The sequence below is a fragment of the Cyprinodon variegatus genome, unplaced genomic scaffold (genome assembly GCF_000732505.1).
Source record: "Cyprinodon variegatus isolate N-32 unplaced genomic scaffold, C_variegatus-1.0 Scaffold152, whole genome shotgun sequence".
NCBI lineage: Eukaryota > Metazoa > Chordata > Actinopteri > Cyprinodontiformes > Cyprinodontidae > Cyprinodon > Cyprinodon variegatus.
This window is the reverse complement of record NW_015150605.1, coordinates 469,402-485,066: the sequence shown is the minus strand read 5'-3', so window position 1 is coordinate 485,066 and position 15,665 is coordinate 469,402. Positions and strand designations below refer to the sequence as shown.

General features: G+C 38.1%; 1 protein-coding gene across 2 annotated transcripts in view; it reads left to right on the top strand.

The window, feature by feature from the left end:
• Nucleotides 1–15,665, top strand: part of LOC107086424 (protein kinase C beta type-like) — a 56,975-nt gene that overhangs the window by 26,687 nt on the left and 14,623 nt on the right. For both annotated transcript variants that reach the window (XM_015377355.1, XM_015377354.1), the window contains exons 3-7: nucleotides 5,387–5,469; nucleotides 9,410–9,521; nucleotides 13,029–13,157; nucleotides 13,475–13,631; nucleotides 13,911–14,045. In XM_015377355.1, the coding sequence (XP_015232841.1) occupies nucleotides 5,387–5,469; nucleotides 9,410–9,521; nucleotides 13,029–13,157; nucleotides 13,475–13,631; nucleotides 13,911–14,045 (616 nt within the window). The remainder of the gene's footprint in view (nucleotides 1–5,386; nucleotides 5,470–9,409; nucleotides 9,522–13,028; nucleotides 13,158–13,474; nucleotides 13,632–13,910; nucleotides 14,046–15,665) is intronic.

Genomic DNA, 15,665 nt, shown 5'->3' with positions numbered 1-15,665 from the left:
ATCTAATCTCACTGAGCTGTTTTGCACATTTCGGCCTCAGGATGTGAAAAACTGGTAGAGAGGCGCGCTAAAAGGCAAAGTATGGACTCAGGGTACTCCGGGCTGAATACTATACTCTTTTTGTTTTGCTCCACTTTCTGTTGGTATTTCACATAAAACTATATATACATTACAACACAAACACACACACAAATATATATATATTTATATCTATTAGGGGTGGAACGCTTCACAAAATCCACGGTTTGGTTCGGTTCACGGTTTCGTGGTCACGGTTTTCGGTTCGGTTTGGTATGTCTATTGTTACACCGAAAAAATTAAAAAATGAATAAAAATTAATGAAATTTTTTTTTTTAATAAAATTAATAAAAAAAAAAAATAATAATGAATGGTAATTATTTTTAATGATTCGCGGAAACCATGGATCATTTCCGCATGTTTTGCTGCTTTGAATTTAATAATCTCGCGCATGCTCTCTACGATCTCCAAGGAACTCAGAGCGGAGCGGACGGGAGCCTCAGTGGAGGCTGTAGGCTTTGGTTTGTGCAGGCGGTCTGGAGCGCAGCGGGGTGGAGCGCTGACGGAGTATGTGGGATTTCGGGGTTAGCATGACATGTTGGTCATGTTGCTGTTAGCATAAACAAAACGTGTTGCACAATGCTTGCACACTGTTGCACTTTTATCCACAACTTTCTTTCCGCCGTCATCGTAGGTCACTCTAAATGCAAAGTGGTCCCATACAGCAGACCTATAAAGTGCTGCTGGCGCGTCTTCCAACTCCTGTTCTTTCTGATTTTTTTCTGCTACACCCGGCTACGCTGCTTCGCTTCTTCTTCTTGTTTACTACTGGTGGTTGGCTTTGGTCGCAGTACCGCCACCTTCTGCTCTGGAGTGTAATCGCTTCGCCTATGAGAAAATGGAGCAGCGCATGAACCGAACGCAACACACGCAAACCGAACCGAGACAGTCGAACCGAACGGTTCGGACAGTTTTCAAAAACCGTTCCATCCCTAATATGTATGTATGTATGTTTGTTGTAATGTGACAAGATTTGGGGAAGTTTAGGGGTATGAATACCTTTGAAAGCAACTGTAGATGATCAATAGTGTTTAGGCCCTGTGGGCATGCTGACCTGTCAAGGCCAGTATTACCATATTTATCTAAGCAGGTGATGGAAATTATAATCATTACCTATATATATTTTATCAATGGAAGGAAGCATGAAGTTTTCCATAATTTCCTCGTAGACAATTCTGCCTAACTTCAGACTTGATAAAACACCTTGGTTGAATATCTGTGGATGGCAGCAGATCCCCTAAAGTTGTCACTGGAAACTTTACACCTGAGGTTCCTTTCTTGGAAGTTGCATTTGGATGCCCAAATATAGTATTTTAGTGATGGGCTGATCTGTAGAAAACATTATTCCAGAGGAATGGGCTTTTCTACAGCTTCCTTCTAGGAAACTTAATTCTGCCATCTTGTTTTTCATTATAGAGCAAAGGTTTAGTTCCAGCACACCCCCTGAATGTTAAACCTGGACAATCTTTGTTTCTGTAGAGAGATTTATTTTCATATCAACAGGAGCAAGAGTCTGCTGTAGGTACTAAAACATTTTGTATCGTTTATAGACTTCATTTAGTGACATTCTGCTGATTCTGTCCCTTAGTAGACTAATTAGGCGTCATGGTTTACTTTTTAAAGGTTTCCACCCTTAGGATGATGACTTTTTAGATTGAATGTCAGTTTTTGTGATCTTGAAGTTTAAGACTGATCCAAACTGAGGAATGTACCATTCATGGTCTAGGTTCTGGATATAAAGCTTTGATTCTGGTCATAGAATGTGAATTGTAAAATTTCCCCAAACTCTTGAGTGGTTTGGCTTCACAATCCTCTCATTTTGTACCTCCCTGCAAACCCTATACATTTTTCTTTTCACTCCATTTGTTTCTTCAAACCGGTTCTGTATAGTTTTTTTTTTCTTCCACTAAACTTTGATTAATATGCTGTGCATACAGCCCTCAGTGACAGCCAGGTTATTCTGTAAATGATAAACTGCCTTACGTAATCCTTTTCTAGTCTGACTAGGCTAAGCTGCTCAAAGCTTTCACACTTAATGAGTCACATTCACTCATCTGCATGGATTAATGCTCACACATTCATACGCTTGTATGATATGGTTGGCCACTTGTGGTTAACATATCGCTCAAGGATACTTTGATGCAATGTCAGAAAATCAATACCCTAACCCTCAGTCATCTTCTCCTATCAGTAGCCTTTTTACATAACTGTGTGGATTACTTTAAAATAAAGTTTCTATTTCAAAATCTTATGCTTTGGTATTCATGTACTGTTAGAAATGTCCATAAATTTGCTCCAAATGCAAATATTGTCACAATGCTAATGAATTAAATAAGAAATATACCAGTAGTACCGGTAATAGTATAAAAATATTGTAACATTTACTAGCAGTAATATTCTGATTTTATTTTTAGATTAATGCAGCTGCATAATAATTTTTTTCCGATAGTAATAAGTTTTAGATTTTACATCACCTGTTTGTTTTTGCACATTAACATTTGAACATCTGATAGTACATCAATATTTGAATAAAAAAAATAAACAATACAGGTCCAAGAATAGAGCCCTGTGGCATTTCTGCAGCATAAGAAAATTTAAACCCACCGATTAAAGAAAATGTGATCCGTTTTCTTTATTAGTTTCCAAATGTTAGCTTCTTAAGGAAAATCTACGTATCAGTTTCGATATCAGAAAGTTATTACCAGTGTTGGTCATTAGTCTCATCTATTTTCCTTTTCTTGGACCAGCTTTCTGTTTTTTCTTTTTTGTTATTTTGCACCCTCTTTAGTTTATCCCCTCTGCAGCCTTAAAGCCAATTTGCATTTTGCAGGCATTTCTATAAGCAGAGTACAAACAGCCTGCTAGTCAAATTCACCCCACCGTAGTGCTTTGCCTGTGGTATCTGTTTGAGTTGAATTCAGCTAATGTAACCTGTTCTCACACCTGCACTAATAAGCACAAACGGACACAAACATGAGGTATCTGTTGGTTAACTACTCCAATCCTGTGGAAAATGTTTGCAGTCACCTTATTAAATCTTAATGAGTAGGTGAATAATTAAAAATAAAGCTGCGTAATGTCACCTGGAGTTGTTTTTTTTTTTTTTTTTTTTTTATATATATATATATATATATATATAATTTTTGACAGAAAAAGTAAAGCAGTGATGTCTTAATTCTGAATTCTGCTAGGTGCAAGTCATTGTAGGGTGGAAGTGGTTTAAATCTGCACTGTGCAATGCTGTTTGGTTGGATTTCAGCTTTTATATGAGGCTAAACCGCACTGTCGTGGCTCTAGAGAGGATGGGCTGTCATTGATCTGCCCTGTTTGACTCTACTGGGGTTTCAGGATTGGAATCTTAGTTTGTAGGGTTGTAGTTTATCTACATCTGACCCAGGCTGGAACGAAGTCTCACATGTGTTTCAAATGCTTAGTCAGCTCTGGTTCTAATGCTTAAACCAGTTATTACAGTTAGATCACAAAGCTATTTTAAAGTCTTGCTGTTTAGCTACACATTTTGTATGCAATTGATTAATTTCTCAGTTTCTAATAATAAAAAAAAATCATGTGAAAAAGATAAGCAGCCCCCGTTAAATATTCAGGCCTTTCTTAGGAAAGGCAAAGTATTCCATGTCTAATCTCATATCTTTTAATGTCAGAAAGATAAATAGCTCTAATTTTAGCTCCCTGCATGTCAGGCCTGTTTGAAGTTACTCCCTCTGCATCTCTTTGACATTAACACCCAGGGGTTTCCATTTGGTAATTATCAGCCAGTTCTTGGTTGATTTACTGGCATTATGCCCCGCTCCGCTTCCTTTTGGACATCTACTACCCCAATCCCACCATAAAGCCCTACAGATTCCAGATGACCTGCACCCACCTGCCTTGTCCCCTGTGCAGTCCACTTCGATCCAGAAGGTGGCTGAGAAGCCATCCTGCCAGAACCAGCAGGCTAAAGGTCGGCTGTCTTCTTCTGGCTATAAGGAAGCTCCACTCTGCTTTATGCCTCCTAAATAAACTCTGGACCTCCACCCACGTGCCTCCCTCTCAACTAATAGGATCCTGTGATCTGCAGGTGTCTGCAGGCTTTTATCTATGAAAGAGCTGCTCCTTAAGAAAATGTAAGGATTTTATTGCCTGATTGTAAGTTAGATGTTGGTTGTTACACTCTGGGTCCAAGAGGATCAAGATTTCAGTTTGGCTTATACAACAAATTTACATTAAACTTTGCTTTGATCCCTGAAACATTGACGCTTCCACCTCCGTGCATTATAGTTGGAATGAAGGACTGCAAAACAAAACATGTCAAGTATTAAGAAAAAAAAAATGACCATACTTAAACATGGCATCTAAAACATGATTCAGAAAACGGCGCCAAAGAATGGGGGGAGACGATTGCACCGATGTGACAATGGCCGATATCAATATATGATAATACACTTCCTATTTCTGATGTCACCAATGCTTTTTATATTTGTATACACCATTTTGAGATGGTGAAAAAGCAAACCCAGCTAAATATATTAGGCTCAAGGAGGGCAATAATGCTTCAAAATGCAGATATGAAGCGTGATGTTTCTTTTATTTGATGTAGTTTCTTTTCTGTTTTGCTGTATTTCTACTGGTTATGTTGTGAACGCCTGCCTGACTTTTTATGAGAAAATTTCACAAACATCAGTGTCAACCATAAAGTTGATGTGCTGTCGGCAGAGTCCTGGAGGACGCCCTGAAGCAAAATTGTGCCTTTTAGATGGAAGTTCCTCACTATATTAGGTCACTGTTTTTACTGCTTTTTTTTTTTTTTTTTTTTTTTTTTTTTTTTTTTTTTTTTTTTTTTTTTTTTTTTTAGCGCCTACATCTTCAGCACTTTGATTCGATCTGGTTCTCCTGTAACTGGTTGGTTCAAATTTGCCAACCCTTCCATTTGGACAAACCTTTGAAACTTTTAGGGTAGAATGCATTTTAAAATCTTTGGTTCGAACAAACAGCAGATTTGAGTGTGAAGAGTGTGTTTTTTAGTTGTTCGCTTCATTGACAGAGCAGGAGAAAAACCCACCAGATTCAGAGCTTTCCGCTGTTTGGAGCTTCTAATGGGGGAAGTTTCCTGTCTCAGATCTAATGTCATTGGGTTTAATTATGATGCCAAGACTGATAAGACTCCATTTAGGGTAAATTATGCTCAAGCAAAAAGATATTTATAGAAAAACATGTAAAGAGTGTTTTATAAAATGTAAAGCTCATATTCTTTTTCGTATTGTAATGAAGCCCTAGTTGATAATTGCATTTTTTCCCCCCCTTTTCTCCTTAGTGTGCTGTTTTGTGGTCCATAAGCGCTGTCATGAGTTTGTCACTTTTTCCTGCCCGGGGGCTGACAAGGGACCTGCGTCTGACGTAAGTAATGAAAGTTTAGAGAAACACGCACTCCTTGTAAATGTTTATTTCTTTGTTAATTGCCCTTGAAGTCAACGTAAACAAATGACTCATTTTGCAGTAGTGGTTTTTATTGTGATATTAGAAGAAATGCTCAATGCTGCAAGGACAAAGTTATGTTATTTTTAAAGCAAAAGAAAATTAACAAACTCGTTCAGATCATTTTTATTCAGTGCGTTATATAAAACAAGCACATCATGTGGAAAGTAGCCCATCTCCTTAAAGATTTTCATATTTTGTCAATAACATTTAGTTGACTAACATTTTGTGTGATGTTTCATCAAAGAACAAGGCGTTACAAGGCTGGGGGGAAAAAAAAAGCTTTAGGTTTTCCTTAGATGAATAACTTGAAAACAGGAAATGCTTTTGTATTGAACCTCCTTCGCTCTTTTGCCCTTAACATAAAATCTATTTAAATATAGAGGTACTAACTCTAGAGGATCTGCAGAGATCCACAGCTCAGGTGGGGGGATCTATTTACAGGACAATCATAATCTCTACATATCTGTTCTTTTCGATAAAAGAGTGGCAGGGATTGACATTAACACCTTCCAACCGCACCAGATGGAGGTGAATTTCAGCTGTGGCAGGAAGCACAGCCACTCAGCCACACTAACCACCTTGAATGGCTGGATTCTATAAAGATTTTCCATAGTAGTTTTCTCAAATAGCGTCTAAAATATTAAACAAATTAATTCCAGATACTACAGCACAACAGCTCCCATGAGCACAGACTTTTCACAGTGTTTACTCATTGGTCGGTTGATGAATGGTGTCACTTTAGACAGGCGATCCCTGTGGAGAACAGCTTGTAAAGTGGTGGGGGCAATAATGCCGTGGTGCATTCAAGGAGTCGGAAAGAAAATCTGACAATGGAACGAATGATAGAGGAGACAAAGAAAAATTTTCCACTGTTTAACGCGAAGTGGAAACATCAGGTGAGGAAGGATTGTTCTCTGAACCTGAAGAGAGTGTCATGCACTGCACTGACTATTTCGCCAAATTTTCTACATTTTTATTCTCATGCAGGTTTATTTTTTCTTTGTTCTCTTCTGTGTCAGTATGCACTGTAGATGAATATTAAAACTCATGTTATTAGTTTTCTTCCAGTTTACATTTTATCTTTTAACTTGTCTATTTTCCTGCACCACTTTTAGGATTCAGTAAGAAATCTCAGTTTTTTTTTTGTTTTTTTTTTTACTTTGTTCACTGTATATTTCATATAAAAGGAGCTTCACACAGATCCTTATCGTACCCGGATAATTATTAAACATTTTATGTAGAATGTGTACAAGGGTCATTTACTTTTAAAAAGTTGTAAATCTAGTTCAACTACACTTCAGCATGGCAGCTTTAATCATATTAAATGGAAATTCTAACAATAAACTTGTGGCTGGTAACTGAAAAAATACTTGCACTGTTAACTGGTCTTCAAAAATAATTCATGTCAAGCCCTGATTTCAGTAAAATATAAAACCACAGGAAGTCCGGTTAGTAGTTTACCATAAGTCACACAAGGGACATTTGATGTCACTGGTGAAATCAAAGCCTTGCATATTGCCAGATCCTCATTGTGAAGCGTGGTGGCAGCAACATTCTGAATATTTCTGGTTAAAATGGCTTAAATGATGTTTGAATAAAAAAAGGCCACCATTAAAGGTCCCATATTATGCAAAATTCACTTTATTAAAAAAATCCAAAAGTAATATTTGTCTATTTCCCTTCTCTCACTGCCTTGTTCTACCTCCTAGTTAATGTGTGCTCACAATGTTCTGTTTAAAAAAGCATACCCTTTATTTTTTTTTACGTATTTTCTTTATTTTTAACAGTGTCCTGTCTGGCAGTGTGGCAATAAGAATAATTGTGTTGATGCCAAAAAGAGCCCAACAGATTTTACTTTCACAAGTGTAGCAATAGGGCTATCCCATAGTGTTCAGCTTGATTTATGTATATAAATTGCTTTATTATAATTATGCAGGGAGTTTTACAGATTATATGGACACTGCAATGTAAGTAGAATAAGAAAGGAAAAGGAGAAAAGATGAAAGAAAGAGGAGATAAAAGGGAGGTAACGATAAAAAGCACACCCTTTATGAGGTCATTTGGGGAAACAACTCCACCCCCTCTCCCTAAGCACCCATCTAGCAGGCACCATCTCTCTGCTCATTGACACAGGCTGTCTGAACGTCCACCCTAAACCCTAAATCCCTCACTCACTATATAGAGCAGGGACCATATAGTGGACTTTATAGAGAACTCAGTTTTGTTTTTCTTATGTGTTGCCATCTCTTACAAGCTGCTCAGATCAGTCTCCAGCAGCCCATCGGTCAAGCTTCCCCTTTATCTTTAGTATCGTTCCACGCTCTAAACACCCATCTTTACAAAGTCTGACTGGTTGTCATGGTTGTGGGTTGTAAGGGGGGGTTTTGTGGGCGTGGCATCGAAGGGCTTGTTTAGAAGAAGGCTGAATGAGATTTTTGGGTCATGTGAGAGGAAGTTTCCTGCACAGACAGCAAAAACATGCTCCGAGGGTCGTATTGTTAATATTTTTAATTTTTAAATGTAGAATAATTTGAGACCTTTAAATAAAATCTATTATTGGCACCAAATGCCTTGCGACTGGAACAGATTTCCACCATCCAAACGATGGACAAATAGAAAGATAGACGAATAGATGGCTAGCCAGCCCTAGACTGAAATCAGGGGTGTCCCATCCCCTGTCCTCCAGGACTAGTTACAGCTTGTGTCCTGTTTGTTTTAGTCTATGTGCGGATCTGTATGGCTGCATTGCCTCCTCACTATGTCATAAAGCTAACATTCATAAATTTATAGGGGTGTGTGTAACCGGAACGTTTGTAAAACATGCAGGACCGACATTAAGTACAGCTGGTAAAGATTAAACAATCTTCGAGTGCAGGCTTAAATGCAACTGTCGGTGGGGGTTGAACAAAACGGCATGCATCACCTCTGAGATGGAGATAGAAACATATATATATACATATGTATATGTTTTATTTTTTTAAAGAATTTGGTTAATCATCTTCACTACTTCTCTGCCTTTGCATGCATTAATACAGTCTGGAGTTTGGACTCTTGTCACGTCCAAATCCTATTAAGAAATGTCCATAAAGTGGGAATGTGTTGCCTGGCTGCTTGGGGTAATGACCCAGTAGTAGGTCTCTCTCCCATTTCTCTTTTCTTTTAGAAGGCATTCCTGCAGTGATACTCTGATTTTTATGAGTCTCAAATCCTCACGTCTGCAGTCAATGTTCACTAATATCAAGTCGGTTGAAACACCCAGTGTGGAAGCAATGTTAAAAGCATTGGTGCAACTAAATCAAAGAAGCCCTTTGACCATTTTTTTCCCCCCTCAGCCATTTTACATCAGCATGCAATCTCATTCTAACCCTGCAGGAAGTATCCTTGTAAAGATTTGTTTGGTTTTTGTTTTTTTTTCATGTTAAGATTGCCCTGCAGGGAAATCCTTATTCCATGGAAAGAAAAACGAGCCACGACGGCTTCCACTGGCAGATACTTCTAATGCTTTAACGGCTGAACAGGAGCCAATTCCCACAACTTTTATTTTTTCCTCCTTTAATTACATAATTGTGATCTCAGAGCAGTGGCAGTAGAGAAATAAAATATGTCATATAGATTTATGCTGTATTTCTCTGGATATATGCTGTGTTTGGGCATTTGTAATAATATTTATGGGAATCCAAACAGGGAACAAAAATGCTTACCTGATTCTTTTTTCCAAGATGGCAGAGAAAAAAGTTTTGGGGAAAACTCTGCAGCCTATAGTCTCAAACTAAGAATTGAATGTTTTAATGCTGTTCTCACACGTGCTCATAAAACCTCCTGTGTTTAACAGTTTCGTCTCTCCTTCGTGTTTTTCCAGGATCCCCGTAGTAAACACAAGTTTCGAGTCCACACCTACTCCAGCCCCACCTTCTGTGACCACTGTGGCTCCCTCCTGTATGGGCTGATACACCAGGGCATGAAATGCGACCGTATGTATATAACATATTTGGATGTGCTTGTTTGCCTTGAAACTGTGGCCTGAATACAGAGCGCTGTTTGTGAAGGCCACAAAGTGAAACTGAACCACTGATCTTCCTCTGGGATGTTTCACACTCTGTGGTTCTCCTTCATTTTTTTTGCAACTGTTTTTCTCCCTCTGCTCGCTGCTTTTCTGCTCTGGATTCTTGACCCAAACTCACAGATCCGGTTAAGCAGATGGGAGCAATTTGTCCCTTTTTCTCCATCTGGGCGAAGTGGTTCTTACTTTAAACCCCATTTTAATAGATGCATTTTTTAAGGAAACAGAGAAAAATGCTTTTCCTTTTTTAAAACTGTTATGTCGCTTTATAGATATTTCCCTCACCTGACGTGACTAAGCATTTCTTGAGCCATTATAGAAATTCCCTTAAACCAACTTAAAGCAATAGCTTGTGTATACCATTAAAGCTGTAGAGGAGATTGCATAGCTTTAGCTCTCATCCCTGCTCCTCTTGTCTTTCCCTCCCAAATGACCTGAAAGCCACACCTCCTAGACTTGGACACATGTGAAAGGCAAGTAGTTTTCCTATCTAGAGCATAATTGTTTAGCAACAGAACAACGTAGTACATGGTTAAAGACTGTACTTGTCACCTATCCTGCATTGCATACAATGTTATATGCATCTTCAACATTCAGCCTAAAATTGCAGCTATAGACTGACCTTACATGTACTGCAGGTCATTTAAGCTGGTGCTATAAATGCAGCATTTTGCAATTATCTACAGCATTACTCAGGTTATTCAAAAACTATTTTTATAACTTGCTAAAATGCAATTAATAATTCAGTGTTAACCAGTTCGGAAGACAAATTATCCACTTTTTATCGGTTTTGAGCCTCCATAATTTAAAAGCATCTTCAGTTTCAATTCTTATAGATTTGTTTAAATGTCTCGAAGCAAGTAACTAATCTTTAATTGAAAAGCATAAATTAGTGGAAGTATAACTTCAGTCGTTGTTTTGATCTCTCCAATGCTCTTCATTGGTCTCATTTCTTACAAGGACTTGTTTAGCTGTAGACACCATAGAAAGGGATTCCAATAAACAGATAATTGTGATAGAGTAGCTACTTTACATCAAAGCACGGGGTCATTGAGTCAAATTTGAACATTTCATATTTTAGGAAAGTTATTTTCAGATTATTTTATGTCACCTCTGAATGTAACTGAAGTACTTTGGTATGATGTCATGTCTGTTGACCCCTTCGTCAATAACTAGGTTTCCTAGTCTTTTCCTAGTTAGACCTGATTGAAATCCATTCCGACATCATCTCTAACCTAAGCCACTAGATATATTGGATGACAGTTGGCGATTGTGTGCAGTTGCAGTCAGAAAGCACTGTTTGATAACAATAGATGGCGAGCTGTAATATTTCAGTGACCTTACTGTAACACTCTGCTCTCCACTAATTCATATGCTTGGACCCATCACACCTTCAACAAATTACACTGACTGAGATGCTGAGATGGGAATGTGGCTTAATTGAACATGACATTGCAACATTTACCAATAGGACGTCTGAAGGTTTTTATTCATTCAGATTTTGACCTTCCACCATGTGCTTCTTAATAGTCTATAAGGTATTTTTGATGATATAGAAGGTGGACCTATACCTGTATGAACACCTGCTCACAGGCTGGTTTCTATAGGTGTGGCCCACTTTTTGCTGATACAGTCAGGAAGTGCATTTTCTAAAGAGCTGTATTTAACCATGACCATTATTAGTAATATTTCCTCATTGCTTTCAGGATGCTCTGTGTAATGACTGGACGTGCTATTAAAGGCACTATACCATCTTCTTTTACACATTTTATAACAGGTTCAGCTTTATAGGGGTCAATATAAATGTAAAGTATCCACATAGAAACCGTGGCTACATCCATTATTGTCTGGAATGTGTTAATAAGGACCCAATTGAAAAATAAATCTTCGTGTTCTGGTTCAGCTTTAAGATTTAGCTTTCCTTTACATAAAAAATATTGAAACAATTAGAAAGACCAATAATTTATTGTTCCTTTCACATGACCTTTTTTGAATGAGGTGACCTCTTCAGGTCCTCACAGTGATGTACATTTAGACCTCCCTTTGGTGCAAAACTAAATGGGTTAGTTTTGCTAAGTGGGATACGATGCTGGGGGCCTGAATGAATGATGTTTTTTGTTCTTTCTGTCAGAGATATGAGATTTTATTTAACCTCGGAACCCAGGGGAAGAGATCTACATCTCTGCAGAGCAGCTCCCCATCCACTGATGGGAGATTGGGGCTCTGTGATTGGCCTGGAAGCTCAGAATGGTCCGCCATCTAGTGGACAGACGGAGTATAGCTGCAGGCTCCACGTTTATCTGGACATATATAGTATTTTTTTTTCTTTTGCAGTTTGTAATGCTCTGTTCAATTTAACCAATAACCTTTTTTTTTAAGATAAAATGCGTTTTGTTTTGTATCAGTACAATTTACAGATATGATTTTAGTTTTTTAATCCACTCTTTTATAATATGCTAAGAAACATCGGCCTTGAAGAATAATGCTTGTGCTTATTAGTTTTGACAGTGAGTGACTTTTTTTTCCTACTTACTTGCAAATATGTGTGTCTTTCAAAGACCCCTTCCATACTATGCATTAAAGATGTGTCTCATGTGTAGGGTGAGCTAACAGAGCAATAGATGATGTTGTCCAAGATCTGCATCAAACCTAAACTGAATCTGGACGTTATTCCTGCACATTTGTCTTGATTATTTCATTTATTTTTTTACATATTTGGAGTTAAATAGGACTGTACAGTATTAGAAGATCTAAGATTTTCATCCATCTTCTCTCTCATCCCTGCTTCCCTCCCTCTGTGACAATTAAGTTTGGGCGAAGTCATGAGTGCTGGGTCTGAGCATCTGCTGCTGTGAGACTTTGTCCAACTAGCTATATATTCCCTTAGCACACGTTTGTAAAGTAAAAAAAAGATTTTCCAAATCAGTGCCTACAATCATCTAGATTTGATCAGGATCTATGTCTGTTTAATCCAGCTGAAGTTACATGATGCGTTTCCCCAGTAATCCTAGAGAAGGAATTGCTGCTGTCATTCTCTCTAAGGAGGTGAAATTAAAGTCTGCATACCTAGAAATATGTTATTTATTGTAGAAAAGGCTTTCCTTTGTAAGCAATCTAATTATGAGGGGTCGTGTTTAAGTCTTTTTTCCTTTATACTGTAAGACAGGATCTAACTTCTTATAACAAAAGGCTTCATTTGTGCTTCTTTCTTTAACTGGACCAAACCCAATAAAATAAATCCTACTGTATCAAAGTTCAAAATGATCCATGAAGGAACAAATTAGTTCATTTGAAGTTATTTTTTGGGTGCAACAAAATAAAGTCTAAATGTCCTTTTCTGGTCATTTATTAGCTAGAGAGGTGATAATCTTAAGGAAATTAGATACTTATCTGTGTGTCTTTTTTTTTTGTTTCGCAGACTGTATGATGAACATCCACAAGCGATGTGTCGCCAACGTCCCGAGCCTGTGTGGAACAGATCACACGGAAAGGAGAGGACGCATCTACATCTCCGCCCAGATTACAGACAACTCTCTCGCCGTCACCAGTGAGTGCTCCCTGTCCATTCATCTCTTAGTGTTGGCTTTGACAAACTCACACACGCACTCTCCAAGCAAAACGCTCCATCAGACTAAGACTGAAACTGGAAAGTCCATTTAGTGGTTCAATTATCCAACGATTGACCCACATCTGCAGCGGGATGTGCAGCCACGTGCTGGCTTCCTCTGCCAGAACGCTGTGGATTGATTATGGAAGTGAAACTAAACAGGTGTTAAATGTTACCAGATTTGGACTTATTCAGAGCAGAAATGAAATGTCGTCTTTTTCCATTTAACCTTTTTTTCTCTCCTTAACCCTCGTCAGTCAAAGAGGCCAGGAACCTGGTACCTATGGACCCAAACGGCCTCTCAGACCCATATGTTAAACTCAAGCTCATCCCAGACCCCAAGAGTGAGAGCAAGCAGAAGACCAAGACCATAAAATGTTGCCTCAACCCCACCTGGAATGAATCCTTTGTTTTGTGAGAATTTTTTTCTTCTTTTTTTCCTCTTTGTTCAGTCATTTCAAATCAACTTGCTCCTTTTCTGACTTTATTTGGAAAAAGAAAAAGTTGGCCTTATTTCAAGTTACATAATCACAAAGTTCACCCTTGAAAGAAGGCCTGTCCTATTTTCTGTAGGGTTTGTTTTTTTCTGGGTCACTATGCCCTCAAAGTTTCATTTAGTTGTGGGTAACATATAGAGAAGCCCTGTCCTTTGGTTTCTAAAGTAAAGTCCCACTTTCTGCTGTCATCTTCTAGTAAACTCAAAGAAACAGACAAGGACCGCCGTCTCTCAGTGGAGGTGTGGGACTGGGATTTGACCAGCCGGAACGACTTCATGGGTTCGCTGTCCTTCGGCATCTCAGAGCTACAGAAACAAGGAGTCGATGGATGGTGAGGATAGTCTAGGCATTCCAAAAGTATTCACACCCCTTTTAACTTTCCACTTTCCTTTCTCATCACAAATGCAGATATGTGCATATTATTGGGATTACATGTTTTAGACCAACAAAAAGTAGCTTCTAGGTGTAAATGAGGACATATGTTTTTATAATATATTTACTTAGGAAACTTTGTAGCCAGCCCATAAAATGTGAAACCCCTTAATTAAATGTGCTGGAACCTCATCCCTTTAGAATATACCTGATGTGTGTTAATACATGTAATTTAGTCTCATAAATCCAGCTGCTCAGAGGTATGCCTGATGTTGGTGATCAGTTCAATTCAGTTCAGTTTATTTATATAGCACCAATTCACAACACAAGTCATCTCAAGGCACTTTAAAGTCCAACCAGGTCATATAGTCAAATTGATTCAAATTGATCAAACAGCATCTTATAGACCAGGAATGGCCAAACTCTTGGTACATGGGCCAAAGCCATAAACTCAAATGCATTTTTGCATCAAAGTATACTGAAAAGAATAAATAACCAAAATATATTTACATTTTTGCCAGCCTAACAGTAAAATAAGTGTTTGATAAAAAATAATTGCCTGTTTTTTTCCCCAAAGTGTTGAATAAAAGGCATTCAATTTATATGCGGGCTCAAATGAAAAAGAAACATGAGAACAGGATTTGGGTCAGTCCTTGGTTGCCCATTTGTAATATCTAGAAAAAGTTTAACAAAATGAAAATGCTGCAGATTTGGTAGAACCAAAATCTGATTTAAGTGAAGTCATTGGATAGATGAGCTCCTATTTAGTTTGAAAAAAAAATAAAATAAAATAAAAGAGTGTGCTTATTTACAGAAGGATATTGTGTTATACTTAAAAATGTCCCCTTTGGGATTCTGTAGTGATCTTACCCTAATTGAAAATGAAACATGTCTGTCTGCACCAACCACTTGTGCGTATCAAACTCAGTCCAGGGGTTTACATCAGCCAAAGAACAAACAGTTCTAGAATAAAGATATGAAGGCTTGTGTTGTTGAGTCAGGCTTTATGATTTTTGTTTTACTAAGAAAAGGCTGTCTACCTGTTCTGACAGCCCAGATAAATAAGTAAATTCTATGGGTTTTTTTCAAACATGGCTCGACCCGCTAACATTCGGCATTTGGCTCCCTTCCCACCTGCAAAAAAAGCTGTGTCTAACCCCTCGCTGGTAGGCCCATCACTGGGTTAGCCTTGATACTTTAGCAGTGTGACAGAGATCAAGAAAGCAAACAATGGAGCCAAGCACTAAAACAGGTCCTAAACTATCATCTATAACTGTAGATGTTGATGGCAGCTGGATAGCTGATATTTCTTTCATGGTCGTTGTCACAGCCATGCAAAAACAGACCCGATGAAGCTACTATAAGGAGAAAAAACAGAGAGGACAAAAAGTTAGAGGTTGAACTAACAAATACTTTAGAATGGGAGAATAGAGATAGAATAAAGCACAATGATGAAAAGGGTTCCCTATGTCTTCCAGCAGTCTAAGCTTATAGCAGCATTACTATAGAGATAGCTCAGGATAAACTGAGCCCCTTTAACTAAAAGGACAGTTTATGCCTAGTCTTATAACTAAAAGAT